The following is a 13,967-nucleotide window of genomic DNA, read 5'->3' as shown; positions in this document are numbered from 1 at the left end:
TCCATTGGGAATTTAGTGTGATAAGCTGGGCTCTGGTATAAAGTCTCGATTTGTTTGAAAGTCATTTGTTGTCAGCATAAGAATGGATAGCTCTCTGGAAGAGATTGAGGCAGGGCTCTGCTTGGAACTGGGTGCTTATTCCTTAACCATCTTTCTCCTCTGTTTTCAGGCCTTCCTAGAACGTTACCTCAGCGCTGGTCCCACCCTGCAGTATGACAAGGATCGGTGGCTCTCTACACAGTGGAGACTTGTCAGTGATGAGGCAGTGACTAACGGGCTAAAGGATGGAATCACTTTCGTCCTTAAGTGCCTGGACTTCAGCCTCGTGGTCAATGTGAAGAAAATTCCTTTTATTATACTCTCGGAAGAGTTCATAGACCCCAAGTCTCACAAATTCGTCCTTCGCTTACAGTCTGAGACGTCGGTTTAAAAGTTCTATATTTGTGGCTTTATAAAAAAAAAAAGAATATATATAGAAATATATATGTATATCAGAGGGGTGTCTTTTTTTTGGATTCTTGATTGCTGACTGAAACTGGCAGATGATAGACCAGTACCCTTTGACCATCTGCACTTTATCTGGAAGGAAGCAGGGGACATCTGCCCTGGAAAAAATGACTGACATCGTCTGACTGTTGTCAATGGGACTTCTCAAGAAGCTGTTCCCTGCAGTTTCTCTGCAGCTGTAAACCAAATTAGAGCTGGTGCATTCTTGGGAACCTTGCCTTACAACTAGTCCCTGTCTTTGCTCCATGGCCACGTCTTCCCATTGCTTCTTTTGGACCCACCCGTAGACGCCTAGGGCACACGTCTTTACTCTTTCAAGAAACCAGACACTACATGTCCACGTATATCGGTGTGCAAATGTCCAGTTCCACAGCACCTTTATGGAGCCATGGGCAGTTCAGAAAATGCCTTCCTTTATCTTTGTTCTTTGTTGCCTTAGGTTCTTCAGAGAAATATCACAAAAAAAATGTGCACTATCAGTTTATTTTTTTCCCAAAGAGAAAACCTACGTGCCCTGTTTCTTACCCCATTTCCCTACTGACAAAACAAGTAGCCCCTCCCTGTGCCTGTGACTGTCTACCACGTCTGTGCTCCATCCCACCGTCCCTAACACACGCCCCACACAGCCCCACCTGGCTAGAAGGTCTGACCAGGAGGGGTCGGTCTTTCAGGGCCTGTTGGGACCTGCCTCTTTGTGCTCTCAGGCCCTTTGCACAGGTCAGTCCTCCATATGAGAAGTGTGGAGTGCCTGCCAGGAGGACAGTGAGAGCAAGCCAGCAGGAACCCCAACCAACCCAGTTCCCCTCCCCACAGCCTACACCAATCAGGGGGAGACTAACACTGTGACCTTGGGATTGCCTGGTACAGCTTGGTGCTATCTAATTTTCCAGGGAGATAAGTTCTCACCAAGTTTAATACCAAGCCACCCTGTCAAGAGAGACCAAACATTGCCTACCACAATGGCAACTGCTGATGTCTAGTCCCTGCATTTTCTGACCACCATCATTGTGCGACCCGTCACCCCTGCTGGTTACTACCAGTGAAGGAGCTGGTTCAGCCTCTGACATTTAAATTACTTTGAGGAGCTGGTAGAGTGGGGAGAAGGAAAATGTATAGGCCGTCGAGTTTAGAGAAGGGGAAGTAGGGAACAAAGGTTTGGGTCCAGAATGATTTATACATGGTCTGTTTCTGTAATGCAGCTGGTTTCATTATGCTCTCCCCTGGCCCTGGGGGACAGAGGCTGCCCGGGGCCGGAGCCATCCCAGAGTCCAGCAGCCACCTTGCGGGGGGCTGTCTTTGCCTCCCGCCTCCACAGCAGACCTTGAGAAAGTATGCAGTCTCGCTTTTGCTAGGTATTTAGGGAAATCAGTTACCTTGCTTTAGCGAAGGAGGGCACTGTCAAAATGCTCTGTATAACAGTGTGCATACTCTCACTGTTCTGTGTTTTGGACATGGTACAGTATTTATCATTTTTAAAATCAAAATTGGCTTTGGATATTTGTAATACACCTGTACCTGAAAAAGTAAACACCCTTCTTGAATAGACAGCTTACAGCTCACAAAGATATGTTGGGAAAGAAGGAAGAGGAAGTGAGTGGCTGTGGCAGGGAGCCAAGGTGTACATTAACTGCATGTTTCCGTTGATGAAAAATACATGCCATCTAACTGTGGTGCTTTTCTTCTTAGTTTTTGCCTGAGGTCCCTTCATACTGGAAGTTCCTTATGATGATGCTTTCTCAGGAAATATATTTTGGAAGATAGGGTGAATGATGGTGGAGGATGGTGAATGTGTGTGAGACTTTGGCTGCATAAAGATGATAATGTCCAGACGAGAGAAGGCGTTGATGGCTGCTGCATCATGAACACAGTGCAGTTGGAAATGCCATACATGTATCTTTGTTGTTGTTGTGTGCAGTTGCGTCAGTAGCGACCCTATGTGACAAAGTAGAACTGCCCCATAGCATTTTCTTGGCTGTAATCTTTATAGAAGCAGATCGCCAGGTCGTCCCCCCGCAGAGCCACTCACTGGGTGGGTTTGAACCACCAACCAACCTTTCAGTTGGCAGCTGAGTGCTTAACCATCGCATCACCAGTTAACTACTTACAGTTAATTGCGCCACCAACTAACTACATATAGTTACTTGAGCGCAAGCATATCAAAGATCGTGACGATGGCTCAGGACCAGCCAGCATTTCGTTCTGTTAGACCTAAAAGCGTCTTGAATTTGAGTGGCCTTGACAGCAGCTAACAACAGCAGCATAGTTACTGACACTGTTCATCAGTGTTTTAAAATTCTATGCTTCAGACCCTATCTTACATTACCAGTCCAGAAGGGGTTGAGTTGGAGCCATCTGCATTCCCGGCCTGGTGGAGAAAGGTTAAATTAAGGAATTTATTTTCTCTCTCCCCCCTCCCATCCTTTGCGTAGGAGATTGTCAGACTTTCTGAAGTTATTGTTCTGCTTTTAAATTGAATATCGATTTTTTTTTTTTTTACACTGACAATGTATTGAGTCCTTTTTGAAAGAATAACAAAATAAAATACAGGATCTTTGTAAAGCCTTTGCGCTTTCAACCTCTTAATAGCTTGAGTTACTGGTGCGCTGGGAACAGTGTAAATGGCATTTAAAAATTTCAGGTTTCAGAAAGCTGCATCACACAGTTCAACACAATGCATTTTTATTTTAGTTCTTGAGACCAATAGGCTGTTCTTTTTAAAAGGGGGTAAACTGCCCCGAGGCTAGTAGAATATACGATCACTTTAGAGGATACAGGATTGCGTTTGCCTTAAATGTTTATAGATTTTTCCATAACTTTCAGCCGAAGTTATTAAAATCTGAGCATGAAGTGTTAGCGTAGGTGAGCTTTATGAAGAGTGTATGTCTGCAGTTGCTCTCTTCCCTGGCGATGTTCTAACCAAGAGTTTACTTTTTGTTCCTAAGCATATAGTTTTGTGAAGGTGTGAGTTTTTAATAAGCCATAAGCTGAATGTTAAAAAAAAAAAAAGTCTGTGTTCCTAGAGTTGGAAAGAGTTTTAAGATTATTCGGTTCATATACCCTTTGCATTATCAGTTAAGTCAAAATGCAGAACACTTTTGCTCAAGTTTATAAAGTAAGCCCCCTGAGAAAAACTCAACAGCTATTGTGATTGCTTGACCTCCAATTTTTTATTTTTGTTTTGCCCAACTATTGTCTCCCTTTCTCCCTCTCTGCCCTCCCCTTCTCAATCTATGTAGAAGGCAAATTTTGTACAGCAAATGGTATGAGGTAGATGGCCCTGTTGTGTTGCGGCTCACTGGAAGTCCTTGTCAAGGGGGAGATTGCAGCTGTGCTGGTGTGTTGGATGGGAACGGGGTGCTCGCCCTTCCCCTCTGCCATGGTTGGTGGTAGTTGAGTATTCGCATTGTTACATCTCATCTTCACCCTAGGGTGCCGCATGTATTTAGATATGGCTGTACCTCTGTGGGATGCTGTGAGCCTATTGGCTGACCAAAATTGATTGCCCTCTCCCTCCTAACCCCCAACCACAAATCCTGCTATGTAAGGCTCCCTACATGGGGACATGTATTTGTTTCCATACATGTGAACATTCTGAGTGTATGTTACCAGATAGCACATTTATACATTAGACATCCTGACATCCTAGTTATCTGTAGCAGGTGGGCGTGTATGCCAGCAGATATTTGTGTATGTGTTTATATAGGTGAGTGTGAGGGTGTATAATTGTGTTTCTATGTATGCCCTATGTTTTAGAGACTTCTCAATAGTGCCTGTCTTTTGGGAGGTTACTCTAAAGCCAGAGCCAGTTACTTCTCCCTCCCCTCCTTTATTCTTCAGTTCCATTGGTTCTCAGGAGTAAATGGCTTTAGCACAGAAATACTTTCTGGTGAGCCAGCTACCCTGCAAGCAAAATCCATTTATAATCTATCTTTCTCCAAGACCCTACCCCCAAACAGCAAGTAACAGAAAGAAAGGTGAAGCTCTGTGATAATTACTGCTCAAGCTTGGCTACCCTGAAAGCCTTACTATATAAAATCTCACAGTATGACTTAGAAATTGTAAAAAAGCAATGATTGCTTACTCAAAGCACGGAAATGTTAACATATTTATTTAAAGTCCTGCGGTTGTAAAGTGATGTAAGTATTTCTCTGCAGAGTTTGGGCTTTATAGGTCTTATTATAAAAAATAAATCACTACTGTGAATACTATGTAACCTCATAGTCATATTCTATTATAAATAGAAAATATCCTTAAGCCCATAGCACAGTTCTTGAATGGTGTTCAGTGCAATAGTATTTGAGATAGCTTAGACACGTCACTGAAGTTCATTGTATTGAGCTTTAACCAACTGGATGTGAAGAAAATTAGGTTTTTGAGTCATGTTTTTGACAAAGCATATTTTGGTCAAAGAGGGGATGGCTACTCACATCAGGCATTGTATGCTAGGCACTGTTGTAGGCAGCCATATTACCCTCCCAGTCCCTTCAGATAGGGGTTAACTCTTTTATGGGTAATAAAAAAAGAAACATCAAAGAGGGAGAGACTTGTCCAATGCCTCCTGGCTAGTAAATGGAATTAAAAAATCAAAGTGTTTGATTCTGAACCCTCTTCCCTCGGTACCTAGAGGTATGAACCAAAGGATATAAACGAGTTGGCATTTCGGGATGAAGTAGAGGGACCTAGCGACACTTACCATTGAGCCAGAACCTGGAGTGGGATGTTTGGTGAGGGTAGAATCACTCTGGTCTTATACTTTGGGTTTGTGTGAGAGCTGTGGCCTTACTTCATAGTGCTGGCTGATTCCTAGGAGATTTCAGTTGAAAGAATTCAGAATCGCCTACTCCCCCAGGCGAACCCAGCCCTGCCAGGGTTGCACCTGATGTAGAACACAGGTGCATTGTTCCTGGCAGCTCCCCTTTGGTTTTGCCTCTACTTTTTTTACCCTGGCATGGAAACCCTGGTGGCATAGTGGTTAAGTGCTACAGCTGCTAACCAAGAGGTCAGCAGTTCAAATCCGCCAGGCATTTCTTGGAAACTCTATGGGGCAGTTCTACTCTGTCCTATGGGGTAGCTATGAGTCAGAATCGACTCAGCGGCAGTGGGTTTTTTTTTATCCTGGGCGCAGTGCACAGCAGGACTACCCCCCTGGAGTCTTGGCCACAGTGAGGTGTACAGAGGCTTGCCCTGGCCTTCCTGGTGCTGTGATAAAATCACGTCCAGCCTCTTAACTGCTAGGGGTGGGAGAGGGTCTGTGTGCAGGCCCAGCTCTAGGGAAGTTTGGAACTAGAGTCCTCTCCTCAAAATCGATGTTCTCAGCAGGAGGCTCACATTTTCACTGCTTTTCCCTACACTTGGAGTTGTGATAGAAAAAAAAAAAAAGACGAGACATAAAATAGGACTGTAAAATGCGGTGTTTTTCTCTACTTCAGTGCCTTTGAGTTTTGATCCATGTGCATAAACTCATTTTCTCTCCCACTGTTTGCTTTCATTGGAGGACAGGAAGGGAAGGTGGCATTCACATCCCTGTGTTGCCACTCTAGGAACTAAGATAGACTTCCAAAGGGTGGATAAAAAATATCAAACTACTGAATAATATTAGATTTCAGGACACGGGTGGTCCCTTCTGCCAGGCCCTGCCCATTTTTACATGTGTGCTGTTTAGTCCAGTCCAACTCAGTGACCCCGTAGGACAGAGCGGAACTGCCCCATAGGGCTTCCAAGGCCAAAATCTTTATGGGAGCAGATCTCCAGGTCTTCTGAGGAGCCTCTGGGTGGGTTTGAATCTCCAACCTTTAGATTAGCAGCTGAGTGCTTAACCATTGTGCCACCAGGGGTCCTTTATTTCTACTTAGATAACCCAGTTGGTTTTGTTTCATTTGTAAAATAAATCTCATCAGTGGGTTGTTTTAGAATTTCTCCAACACAACAACAGATTATTAAAACCTGAAGCAGCACATTGAGGGGTAACTTCCAGTATGGCGCCAAGAGTTTACCAATTTGAAGGTCTCTCTCAGACTAGGAACATCAATATTTTATCCTGCGCCTTAGTGAAATAAAACACTTTAGTCCTAAGCCTTGAGGGCAAATGTGATAAACCCTCAGCCTTTTCTCTTAAGAGTGTCTTTGGCACTGAAATAAATATTTGGATAAGAAATATTTGATTATGCAATTGTCTGGTTTTGTATGTCCCTTAGCATATCAAAGCTTCATCTCTGAGGACCAGAGACCTGCTCAGGGAATTAGTAATGGGACTCGGGGCATCTGATCTGCAGGCGACAAGTTTAGTTCAAATCATGATGATGGGGAACTTTAGAACAGTCGCATATGCCATTCCAGGGACCAGGTGGAAAGAGGCAGCAGTTGCTTTTCATTTGCCAGTGCCTCTCAGTTACAGAAGTAATGGACTATTCACTTAGTGTTGATCATAATTTTGCGTTTTTTTAAGGAACATAAGAAGACCCAAACTTTGATGATTTCTTATTTTTATAATGGATTTACTATAGGGTTTCATTAAATGACAAATTTCTTCTGGGACCCCTAAATTATGATGAACCAAATTTGATTTCCAAGCAATTGTTCATGAGTATATTGCTTAGAGCGAAGGACATTTGTCCTGGTCCTAAACCAGCAAGGATAGGAGTTGGAGGCGGATGGATACTGGCTCACTGAGATGGTGAACTCAACTTGCCATGAGGACAGACCACTTCCTCAAAAAAGATGCTAGGGAGTGGGCCAGAGAGGCCTGGGCCAGGTCTTATTTGAGAGAAGTTTATTTGACAATTGCTTGAGTTGAAAGGACTTTATAGCTTTGTATTTAGAATCCAGCATTAACCTAGACAAGTTCAGTAATGAAGTTGTTTGTCTGATGGAGTCATAACTTTTTGTGCAAATACGTGACCAGGAACTTTTGTGTTCTCTCTGATTAGTTAATACTGTACTTGGTAACCAGGAGGGACAATTTTGCTAACCAGCCTCTACTCATGGCCACTGTGTGTGTATGGCAAAGCCTGAGCATGATGTCCTGCATTAAGTGGGTGATGGGCTCCATGGAGATGTTTTAAAACATGTAAATGAATGAATTATACAACCAGCAACCATCTGCACATGTATGTTCACTTACCATCCTAAGATTTATGCTATGAACCTCTTCACTGTAACTTAATAGCAATGTTAACCTCTATGACGGACATACAGCAGACCTGCATCCAAGTTATTTTGTTCTCTTTTTGGTCTTCCAGTTATAGCCCTCCTCCGTCCCAATTGACTGTAAAACATTTCACACTTTACATTTTTTATACTGTAAACTTGGAAAATAAACTGAAATCCCAAATCATATATTGTGTCTTTTTTTCGTATGATTATTTCAATCTAAAAAATTATTTACTTTTTAGGGAACATTTTTACTCTTGCATAATTTTGAAACCCTCTTCAAGGTAACTGGTCAACTGTCTATGAGAACCATGACAATGGTTACGATAGTTGAAAGGGAAAGTTTAATTGCCATTGTAAGAAAGACTACTAGGTTGTCAATCATTTTGTGGTCAAGAAACATGTTTTAAATGAGTAGATTACTAAAAATTAAACTCTTAGGCTATGAAACTTGGAAATGGAGCAGGCTTTCTGAGAAAACCAGCAAGCAAAAGATCTTATGAGTTAAGTAGGGTGGGAGAAACATACCAGACACCTGGATTTGGAAGGATATTGGATCATTTTTGTGGAAGGTTTGGTAATTAAGTTATTGATTTATTTTAGATGTTTAGATATTTTTGATGCATCTATTTTAGATAAATTTATTTAAAGGGATTTTTTTTTTTTTTTTAAATGTCCTATAGGGTCACTATGAGTCGGAATCGACTCGTTGGCACTGGTTTTCTGGGATGCTCCATAGAGGAAACCCTGGTGGCATAGTGGTTAAGTGCTAGGGCTGTTAACCAAAGGGTTGGCAGTTTGAATCCACCAGGCGCTCCTTGGAAACTCTGTGTTCTCCTCTGTCCTATAGGGTTGCTATGAGTCGGAATCAACTTGACGGCACTGGGTTTGGTTTTTTTGGGGGTAGGTTCCATAGGGCTTTCAATGGCTGATTTTTTGGATGTAGATTGCCAGGCCTTTCTTCTGAGGTGCCTCTGGGTGGACTCAAACCTCCAACCATTCAGTTAGCAGCCAAACATTCAACACCACCCAGGAACTACTTACCCATGATGGGGCTATAGAAATTTGGAAGAGTTTTTAATACCTCAGACGATAAGCTATCAGATTATGGAAGTGGAGTAAGGGATATTGACATGGTACCAGTGTTGGAGATGGGGCCACCCAGCAGTAGTGTGGGCATGGGTGATATCCCTGCTTCAGGAGAGACTTGGCGATTTCATATTGGTGTCAGTGTGACATACAAGCATCTTCTAGTTATAGAGGCTAATGTTGGCATGGATAACCCCAAACTGTATTTGACTTTTGGCTGTGTTCTCTGTGTTTACTCTGGACATGTTTTTGTGGTTCAAGCAGTAAAGAGGATTATGGGGAACTCACTTGAGTCCATCTCCGGACTTTCTGAGGGGAAAAAAAAAAAAATCCTTTGGTTTAAGTGTAAAAATGGGGCTACATTTACATCCTTTAAAAGTGTTTGTGTGACCCTGGGAAAATTACTTGATCCTTCTCTGTCTCATTCATTTTCCTCATCTGTAAAATGGGGATAATAATAAGACCCACCTCATTAGATCTTTGTGAGGATTAAATGAGATAATATATATAAAGCATTTAGCTCAGGCATATAAAAAGTGTTCCATAAATATCAGCTTAAAATGTTTTAGATCAATAACTAACATCACTACTACTTACAGATAGTCCCAGCTTAACATCCAGTCCTTTTAATATAGAAGCACGATGTGTGATTTAGACTTAATGCATATCACTGAGGCCCCTGCGAATGAGTGAATGCTCTCACTTTCCTGATGGGCTACAGTCCTTGGCTATTTGTAAGATTAGCTTCAAGATGGCTTTGAAAATTTACTTTCCCAAGATCTTATTTAAGGTGCAGCTGGGCCTGGCTGGCTGGCAACACAGCCCAGCTTGGGAAGCATCTGCCTTGTTTTGTAAAAAAAAAAAAAAAAAATTTTTTTTTTTTTTTTAATAAGGAGACACTGTAAGCTCTGATACCTGGCAGTGCAGGTGAATTATGGATATTCTGATTAATCGAATATCCACCCACCTATATCCATCCATACTCAATAAAAGAGTAATTTGTGCTGGGCAAAGTACTAGGTGCTGGGGATACAAAGATATATGTCTTGCCAGCAGGGAGCCTACAGTTTAGTGAAAGGACAGGCACACAAATGTATGTTACAGTTCAAATGATAAATGCCACAATTCAGGATATGCACAAAATGCCATGGGAGCAGAGGTGAAAGGCGCACCTTCAGATAACCTAGGCAACTGGATAGATAATGATATGACTCATCCAAACTGGGACTCCGTGATGAGGAAAAGCATGAATTTAGCAGAAAAGATAACGGGTTTGGGTTTTGTTGTATTGAGTTTGAATAGCTTGTGCAATATGCAAGCCACGATGTCCAGAGGCAGTTCAATGACTGGGTCTAAAACCAAGGAGAGATGTCAAGATCAGAGACCCAGATTTGAAGGTCATTAACACATAGGTGATAACTGATGCCCCATGGATGATATTGCCATGGAAGTGAGTATAGAGTTGAAAGAGACATGGAAATGGAAATGCTGAGATGCCCTGAGGTAGTTGAAAGATGGTCTAAAACCAAGGAGGGATATCAAGATTAGAGACCCAGATTTGGAGGTCATTAGCACATAGGTGGTAGTTGATGGCCATGGAAGATATTGCCTTGCAAATGCGTTGAAAGAGAAACTGGAACACTAACATTTCAAGGACAGTTGAAGGAAGTGGGGTCAGAAGGGAAACCAGAGAAGGAACGATCAGAGGTAGAAGAGAAGCCAGGATCTCTCTGAATGAGCAGGATCAGAAGAACTGAGAGAAGAGCTTCAAGAGTCTCAATGTTTTCAAAATATGAGTTTAATGGTGGAGTTAGCTACTATTCTATAAAAGGATTGCCCTATTTTCAAAGAATTTGTGCAGTGCCCTACACATGTGTTAAAAGAAAGAGAATAAATTGGAACATTATCTAAAACTACGGAGCATAATATAACTTTTATGGCAATTTAGAAGGCACTTAGGGATTTTTTTCAGCGCCTCAGGGCATTATTATGAACTCCGATTATTGTTGTACTAGTCAACAGTGGGAGTGTTGGTAAATGGCGAGTGAATCGACCTCGGGGTAAAACCAACATTTACTTGAAATGGACTGGCTCACTAGCAAGGACAGAAGGGAAATCCAGATCCCAGCTCAGGCTAGTAACCCAGCTGACCAAGTCAAAGACAAAAACTCATCAGCAAAATTAAAAGCCTTTAATCCTTCCAGCTCCCACCCCCTCATGTGTATATGTGAAACTTGTCATCTAGAGAGAAATTCAGAGAGCAAATCAACCCCCCCATCCCAGTATCCTAATTTGCTAGAAATGATGGTTACACCTGTACACAGGTGTTTCAAAGCCCTTCAAAAGCCATCCAAAGGCTTGGATCTGAGCTCATAATGGCCTGGCCTACATTATAAGTAATACGTTTAATAAAGCTAGAGAAGTTGATTTATAAACTTGTTTCCAAGGTTGAGCCTCCCTAAGAAGGATCTTCTTAGCTTGAGGTGGGATCCTAACTGATGTTCCAGGTGCAGGTGCTAAATGGATTAATCGTGTTTCTTCCCTGGGCTCTGATTATAAGGTCATGGCTACTTGTGAGTTAGTAAGATGTCAGTTCTGTTACTGTTATAGTCAGAAAAAAATAAATTTGAGTAGAGGTATCAGGGGACTCTTCTCAAACTGCCAGACCTGGGGACTGCCATGACTCCTGATGGTCTGGCAAAGAACAAGAGCTGTTTCATGGCAGTCAAGACAGTCAACATGGGAGTAATTCCCTTCTGGCCCCTGCTGGGTGGGATTGCCGGATTTAGCAAGGCATTATTTGTTGAACTGTACTGCTCCTGATGACAGAGGGGTGGGAAAGGAGATGTTAGAGGAAAGAAAGGAGCTGGCTGAGCGTGGGGCATGGCCACCTGCTGCCACCCTTTGCTTTCTGCATGATAGTGGGTAGATGTGATTGTGTTTTCATCAGAATCATTTAAAGTCGGGGCTATTCATCATCATCACTGTCATCCTCTTCATCAGAATTATCATTGTCATCATCATCATCATTGTCATCATCTTCGTCTTCATTGTCATCATCTTCAGTGTTTATCTTTCCAGAAAGCACATCCTCAATCCAGTCTTCCAGCTCCTCGGCTGTGGGCAGGTCGTCATCATCTGGAATATCCATCCAGACACTGTCAGCCTGCAGTGAGGGACAGAATGAGAGAGCGAGTGAGTGCGTGCGTGAAGGACGAGCCAGAGTAGCGTGTTGAGTGGGCCCTGAGGTCACTTCACTTTATCAGGAATGTGTGCACATTGTTAAATGGAAATGTCAAGTTGAAAAATGGTATGTGTAGTATCCTGTTTGTATAATACCAAAGGAAATATGCATTCCGTTTTATATATGTGAAATTTCTGGTAAGACACCCATGAAACTCCCACAATGGTTCCCTTAGGGATGGAGTTAGGGCAGCGGGAAAACTTTTCCTTTTCATTTTATATCCTAGAGTCTTGTTTTAAAATGTTCTATCTTGAGCAAATTTTGTTGTTGTTGTTATTGTCATTCTTATTAATTGAAAAAGTAGTTTACAAAATAAATGAATGGAGAGTTCTCCAGGTGATGAAGCACTGCTAAGAGCGAAAAAAGATAATGCTAACCGGCCCCCACTCACAAGAGATTCCATCACAATTTATTATGGCTCTAGCAGATCCCCTGTGACCATCACTTTCTGTCTCTCATTTGCCTGGTTGTATCTGTCATGCTCCTGTTTTGTTATCATGGACCCGCATCAGGTGTGGGGACTGAGGTCTACAATTCCTCATACTCTGCCAGCCCACCTCACTAGCCTTACCCACCCTCAGTTCAATGGTGCCTGAATGGTGGGGAAAATGCCCTTACCCTGACTCCCACATTGTTTTCTTCCTCCTTTTCTGTAGGCCTACTCTCCTGCCTGGTGTTCTGGCTGGGGGGTAGTTGTCTGTGTGGGCTTCTGAGCCACAGCTGACCCAGTACCCACTGTGTAATGACAGCTCCAGGAGCATTTACTTGGGTAGAAAGTCCCAAGTAGTCAGTGAGTTGGGTTTAGCTGGCCACATAAGTATGGAATGGTGCCCACGGAAGAGAGTCATGGAATCAGATGGGGACTGGCAAAGAGACCAGGCATGGGCCACACTAGCAATTTGCCTGAGCCTCAGGCAGGGCCAAGGGTCCTGCTGGTGTCATAAGGGGCTGAACTCTTCCACATGATCTCACAGTCTAGGCCACATGGCAGAAAACAGGGCAGGCTGACGGTGCCTAAGCAACCTTTCATGGGGGATACTCACATCTGTCACATTCACCACCCCAATCTGTGGCCTGAACAGGTCAATCTTGAAAGTCTTTTCCCAATAGGCAACGAGCTGCAACAATAGAGAATAAGGTTACATAGCAGGCCGAGAGCATTTCCAGTTAAAACCACTTTTTGTGGCTGGACCCACCTGCCATCCCATTACAGTGACTAGGTCATCACTGGGCAAAAGTTTGCAATACAGCTGTAGGCACTTAGGAAATTGAAGACTTGGACTCAGCCCTCAAGCACTTTAAACAAGTATTAAAAAAAAAAGATGTCAGAACACAAACTATGAAAACATGTAACATAAATACTTCTACAACTGCAATGTAAGTAAGACCATTACAGAGATAGTCCAAAGTTGTTTCTCAAATTACTAGTGGCCCTTTTATAGTTTATATATTGTGAAGGAGACATTCCTCTCTGCCTCTTTTTCAGTATCCTATTTGAAATCCTTTACTTGAATCACTCTGCTACATGAGATTGCTGGAAAAGCAATTTTGTGCCAGAAGTTGGCATACGAGTAAATAAGGTTTGTTCCCTTAGTCAGGTTTGGGTTCCAAGTGGATAAATTTCTGACTGGGGCAGGACTAAAGGAGCAAGGGGCCCAGGGGCTAAGAGAACGGGAATGTTGAGTGGTAGAAAGCCTCCCAAGAACATATATGGCCTGATGAGGACTAGTGTTATTTAGGAATTTGTAAATCAGAATAATTTGAGAATTTCTCTCTTGCAAACTAAGGCAAATATGTAGGACAGGAAAACTGCAGCTTACTTAATAGTTCAGATGCACTAGAAACACAACCAAGCATAATTATACTGTATGTGGTTTTTATGGCCAAGGCTTTGTTATGATTACCTAGAATTACAACATTGGTTTCAAGTGTGATGGAAGTCTCTGCCTTTGATTCACCACCCTTTACAGAGGATTGG

At 42.6% G+C, this 13,967-nt stretch overlaps 2 protein-coding genes across 2 annotated transcripts in view; one reads left to right on the top strand and one right to left on the bottom strand.

The window, feature by feature from the left end:
* VANGL1 (VANGL planar cell polarity protein 1) overlaps positions 1–7,829 on the top strand; it is a 72,943-nt gene extending 65,114 nt beyond the window's left edge. The window contains exon 8 of the mRNA XM_049880002.1: positions 170–7,829. Coding sequence (XP_049735959.1) covers positions 170–430 — 261 coding nt within the window. The 3' untranslated portion in view covers positions 431–7,829. The remainder of the gene's footprint in view (positions 1–169) is intronic.
* Positions 7,830–11,298: 3,469 nt separating this feature from the next.
* The window catches only part of CASQ2 (calsequestrin 2), a 48,028-nt gene continuing 45,359 nt past the window's right edge, over positions 11,299–13,967 (bottom strand). The window contains exons 9-10 of the mRNA XM_049875991.1: positions 13,033–13,107; positions 11,299–11,911 (exon numbers count right to left, since the gene is read on the bottom strand). Coding sequence (XP_049731948.1) covers positions 11,714–11,911; positions 13,033–13,107 — 273 coding nt within the window. The 3' untranslated portion in view covers positions 11,299–11,713. The remainder of the gene's footprint in view (positions 11,912–13,032; positions 13,108–13,967) is intronic.

This window comes from Elephas maximus, chromosome 3 (genome assembly GCF_024166365.1).
Source record: "Elephas maximus indicus isolate mEleMax1 chromosome 3, mEleMax1 primary haplotype, whole genome shotgun sequence".
In the NCBI taxonomy this organism is placed as follows: Eukaryota; Metazoa; Chordata; class Mammalia; order Proboscidea; family Elephantidae; genus Elephas; species Elephas maximus.
This window is presented reverse-complemented; position numbering and strand designations above follow the sequence as displayed.